Source organism: Tetrao urogallus, assembly GCF_951394365.1.
Source record: "Tetrao urogallus genome assembly, chromosome: 7".
NCBI classification, from domain to species: Eukaryota; Metazoa; Chordata; class Aves; order Galliformes; family Phasianidae; genus Tetrao; species Tetrao urogallus.
Window position 1 is genome coordinate 51,286,820 of NC_136820.1, and position 5,275 is coordinate 51,292,094.

The 5,275-nt window shown below is 63.8% G+C and overlaps 1 protein-coding gene across 1 annotated transcript; it reads left to right on the plus strand.

Annotated features, from left to right (window-relative positions):
• Positions 1–859: 859 nt before the first annotated feature.
• LOC306948622 (GTPase IMAP family member 7-like) lies at positions 860–4,059 on the plus strand (the record flags this gene model as incomplete). The annotated part of the gene is made up of 4 exons (XM_079538275.1): positions 860–911; positions 1,316–1,590; positions 1,884–1,935; positions 2,916–4,059. The coding sequence occupies 4 exons, from the start codon at positions 860–862 to the stop codon at positions 3,557–3,559; spliced, it is 1,023 nt and encodes a 340-aa protein (XP_079394401.1). The 3' UTR covers positions 3,560–4,059.
• Positions 4,060–5,275: the final 1,216 nt, after the last annotated feature.

The following is a 5,275-nucleotide window of genomic DNA, read 5'->3' on the forward strand; positions in this document are numbered from 1 at the left end:
GAGAGCCCGCAGCCTCCGTCCCTGCGCAGAGCTGTGTGCAGGCAGCTCCTGGGCTGCACTTTGTGCCCAGTTCCGTGTGCTGCCCCGGCAGCGCTGAGCAGAGCGCGGCTCCGTGCCCTCACTGCTCCTGCAGGGATTTGTGGTCACAGCGGATGCCCCTGAGCCTGCCCTGCTCTCTCCTCCAGCAGAGCCGCCCCAGGCACTGCAGCACTCGCTGCCCCCTGCTGCACTCTGCCCCGTGTGCCCCACGCTGTCCTGTGCTGGGGGCCCACGGCTGGACCCGCTGCTCCCTGTGCAGCCGCACCACTGCTGAGCAGAGGGCAGGATCCCACTCGTCCCACTGCTGGCAGCGCCGTGCCAGCACAGCCCGCGCAGCCTCAGCCTTCGTCCCATGGCCGCAGCCACTCCGTGTCCCTCGCAGCCCAGCAGCACCAGAGCCCTTCTGCAGAGCTGCTCCCAGCCGTGCCCAGCACAGGCCCTGCTGTGCCAGCACCGGAGCGCCGCTCCCACAGCTCCTCTTCCTCAGCACGGCACCGAGCGTTGGGCTGGGGGCGATGGGGGCCGGGACACAGCCTGCTGAGGACGGGCTGAGGGGGGGCTGCAGGGAACGGGCTGTGGTGCAGCTGCCCTTGGTGCCGAGCTGAGGCTCTGCGTTTCGTTCTCTGCAGTGCCCGGAACGCGGTGCGTTTACAGGAATAGGATTCTGGGCAGCCTTCGGCCTCACCCTGCGTGTCTGTTGGTGATAGCGTGCTCTCTTGGCTCGCGGCACCACAGGGCGGCGCAGGGCAACTTGCTGGGGAGGATCCAACCTGCCCCTCCCCTGGCACAACGCGAGGCCGCAGGCACTCAGAATGAATGGATGCGTTGCTTTGGTATCCCCTTCCGAGAGGAGCCCTCCCCGACTGCCCTGGGCTGACTGAGGCTCTCCCTGCTGCTCCCTGGGCCGGCGGTGTCCCCCGGCCCTTCTCTGTCCCTCGGCAGCCCCCGCTCAGCGCTGCCCCATCGCCGTCCCCATCCCGCTCTGCTCAAAGTCCGTCCCGGCTCACAGCACCACCGCCCCGAGCGCGGCCTCAGCCCCGCGCTGCACTCCTTCCCCTCGGCCACCTCCTCCTCCTTCCCGGCTCCCCATCCCCAGCTGGGAGGACACAGGACGCCGCCGCCTGCGCTCCCCATCCCTTGCACGTGGCTCCCAGGGACAAAAGCGCTCTCTGCACTCTCTGCTGTGCCCACATCGCAGCCTCCCGCAGCCCAGCCTGGAAGGACAGCGATGGGCACAAGTCCCCGCTCAGCCCGAGCCCCATCTCCTCATGCAAAGCAGATCTTTGCCCCCCGGCTCCGTTTGCTGATGCCTGCGCGGTTTCTGCTCTCGGCCAGCAGTGGCTCCGCACAGGAGCTCCTGCAGCACTTTGCACGGGGCTGTTTGTGCAGCAGCGCTACCTGGGATCCCAGCTCTGCCCTCCTCCCGACGCCGCCTCTAAAAGCGCTGCTGAGCTGCACGGCGCTTCCAGCCCCGGCGCTGCTGTGCGGGACGAGAGCAGCAACAGCACGAGTGCAGCAGTCAGAGCTGGGACACAGCGCAGCGCTGCTTTGGTGAGTTGCTGCAGCTCTGCTGCCACTGCCGGAACAAATTCCAAGGCAGCAGAATCTGCTTTCAGGGAGTGGGTTCTGACTTCCATGAATGAGGGACAGTCCATATTCCCTACCTTAGATGGAGACAAAGTCAATGTTGATGGGTGACTTTGATGCCACTTGGCTTTCTCCATGCACACGCAGCTGTGGGACTGACCTGAGTCCCCAGAGATCATCTGTGTCACCTTCATGGGCACAGGGAGGGAAGCAGGGCAGCTTTGTGCCACTCTCTCTCAAAATCTCTCTCCTCCCAGGCTCCCCGTGTGAGTGTGAGCGCTCTCCCGATGGCAGGACATCAAAGCACAGGTAAGCTGCTCCCCCCCTGCGCGCTGTTGCATCTCCTGATGCTGCCTCCCATCTCCCCGCTCTGAGAGCCGCACAGAGCACGGCTGAGGGCGGATGGGGCAGCGGTGTGCGGTGGGTACAGCCTGAGACACAGCTCAGGGGGAAAGGCATACGGCAAGCCTTGCTGTCTCTGTGGCCGTTGCACGGAAGCCATGCCTCACTGAAGCCGTGCAGGGCAGGGAGGGGCTGAAAAAACAACCCTGCACAAACGCTGCTGCGTTTTCTGCTGAGCGCCTGAATTCTCGGAAGTGGAGCAGTTCAGCCTGGGCTTTTGCTTACTCCACCCAGTGCTGGGACTCGGGTTGCTGTGAGATCGCTTTCACTTTCTGTTCCTGCTTTTGGAGGAGCACTGGGTGCAGCCCTCTGAGGAATCCAAGGGACGGACGTTCCTGGGCAGCCTCAGGGCCACGCGTTCCTCCTGATGGAGCCTGAGGCCACCGGAGGGGGGGAGCTGGGCTGCCCACAGCGTGTTGTTGGCGCTGGGGTGAAGCCGGAGCGGATCTTGTGGCGGTGAGGAGACGCTGTTGGCTGTGTGGCACCAAAGCCAGAGGAGCTGCTGCACTGGCCGCAGTCCCCAGCTGCTTCTCCACGGAGTGGGGAAGGTGGCGGTGGGAGCCGTGCTGTGCGCATTTCAGTGCAGCCGTGGGGCTTTGTGTCCCTTTTGCAGAGGATCCTTTGGTCAGAACCTTCAGTTTGGGCTTGGCTTCCTGCTGGGCACGATCAGTTTTCCTGTGGGAGAGCTGAGAGAGGGGATAGGGCCAGGAAGAGCTGAGCGAGCCCTGCGTGCCTGCTGGCAGCCGGCTCCAGCCCGTGCCCCGTCCCGTCCCCGCAGGGCACAGCGGTGGCTCGGGGACACCTTTCCTCGTGGCCCCGGCACTCCGTGGCCAGCAGGGGGTGTCCCGGCACCGCGGGGCTCACACTCGTCTCTGCTTGGTCCACAGGGTCCCAGCTGAGCATCATCCTGGTGGGGAAGACGGGGAATGGGAAGAGTGCGACAGGGAACAGCATCCTTGGCAGGGAGGAATTTCATTCTGAGGTGTCAGCGCAGTCAGTAACCCAGGAGTGCAAGAAAGCCGAAGGCCTCTTTGCTGGAAGACCTGTTGATGTTGTTGACACTCCTGGGCTCTTTGACACAAAAGTAGGAAACCTGAAAACTGCTGAAAAGATTAAGAATGCCGTCCAGGGTCTCCCAGGATTCCATGCCATCGTCCTGGTGATGCAACTGAGCCGAATGACTAAGGAAGAGCAGGAAGTGGCTGAGTGGGTGGCCAAGATTTTCCATACTGAAGCAGAGAAGTACACAATCCTGTTATTCACCCGAGCAGAAGAGCTGAAGCATCCAGAAGACCTGAAGGGTTTCATAGAAGACAGCCCACACCTCAAGGGTTTGGCAGCCAAGTGTGGAAATCGGTGCATTGCATTCAGCAACAGAGCCACCGGGGAGGAGAGGGATCGGCAGGTAGCAGAGCTCATCAGCATGATTGATGCCATGGTCGGGGGGAATCGTGATGCTCCATGTTACACACGACTAATGCTGGAGAAGGACACACGTACATTCTTTCAGAAGTTTTGTACCATCCTGTAGGCAGCGAGGGCTCGGGGTGGGAGGCGACGTCTCCTCCGCCGTGCCGCCCCTGCTGTGCTCTGCAGACGACGCTCTCCTTCCTCGCTCGCGGTTCCCATCCTTATCCCCGCGCCCTGCCCTTTCCCCCGCCCCGTGTGACCGCTTTCCCCACGGGCTGCAGGCGCTCCATGTGTGTGCGCTGCCGAGTCGCTCCGCTCCGCCGCTCTGGGCTCCGCCGCGCTGCCGCTCTGCCGCCCCGGCCGCTGACACGGAGGAGCCGAGACCGATGGCAACGCGGGGCTGTGAGATGCGGCCCTCGGGCGAGGGCTCGGCGCGGAGCGGGGCCGCGGGCCGGGAGCCGTCGGCATCCCGCCGAGAGCCGGCGCTGCACGGAGCCGTGCGGGGCCGGGGGCTCGCGGGGCCGGTGTCCGTCCCGCCGCCGTGGGACGCTGCCGGTGCCGTGGCCGCAGGGGCTCCGCGGGCCGTGCTGTGCTGCTGGGCCTGAAGGAGCTCTCAATAAACGCTGAACTTTGTGCGCGGTGCAGAACCTGTGCCGGATCCGTCTCTCATCCACACGGGGGGTGGGAAGCGGCTGTGAGTGGGCAGGGATTGCAGAGCCGCAGGGGGGTGAGGATGGGGCCCTCGGGGTCCCTCTGGTGCCCCCAGCCCAGCAGGACTCCCCAGAGCACAGCGGGGTGGGAGCTCCCCAAGGAGGAGAGCCCCAAGAATGCAGTTGAGCAGCTCCTAGCTTTCTGCTAGCTCTGCAGCTCCCATGAGACACTCCATGTGTGCTCCTGTGAAATGGGGCTGCAGCAGCGCTCCCACAGCTCCTCTTCCTCAGCACAGCACCGAGCATCGGGCTGGGTGTGATGGGGTGCCAAGATACACAGCCTGGTGAGGATAGGGTGATGGGGGGCTGCAGGGATCGAGCTGTGGTGCAGCTGCCCTTGGTGCAGAGCTGAGGCTCCGCCTCCCCGCGCTCTCAGTTTCGTTCTCTGCAGTGCCCGGAACGCGGTGCGTTTACAGGAATAGGATTCTGGGCAGCCTTCGGCCTCACCCTGCGTGTCTGTTGGTGATAGCGTGCTCTCTTGGTTTGGGGGCTCCCACAGGGCCGGGCTGCGGCCCCAGCACCGCACAGCGCCCTGCTCTGCCCTCCTGCTCCCCTCAAGCAGCCCAGCTCCGCGCTGCAGCTTGCAGGCGCTGCCCATGCAGGTTGTTGAGCAGTGGTGCGAGGCTCTGTGGGCTGGGATAATGGTGCAACCATTTTATTGCCACGGTTGGAAAAGGCCTCTCATATCACCCCATCCAACCATCAGCTTTCAGCAGTGTTTGCAGTAAACCGTGTGCCTCGGTGCAAGAGCTCAGCAGGCAGCGCCCTCCCCCTGCCTCCATGGGCAGCCTCTCCCAGCAGCGGGGAAGTATTTCCTGACATCCAAACTGAGCCTTTCCTGGCACATCCTGAGGCCATTTCCTCCGGTCCTATCGCTGTCACCTGGGAGCAGAGGCTGACCCGCACCTCACCACCACCTCCTGCAGGACTTATAGGGAGAATTAAGGTCACCCACAGACAGGGACAGGGAGGTGATTGTCCCTCACTGCTCTGCCCTCATGTGTCCCCATCTGCAGCACTGCATCCAGATCTGGGGCCCCCAGTACAAGAAAGTCAGGGAGCTGTTGGAGAGGGTCCACAGGAGCCACAAAGATGATCAGGGGCTGCAGCACCTCCCTGCAAAGACA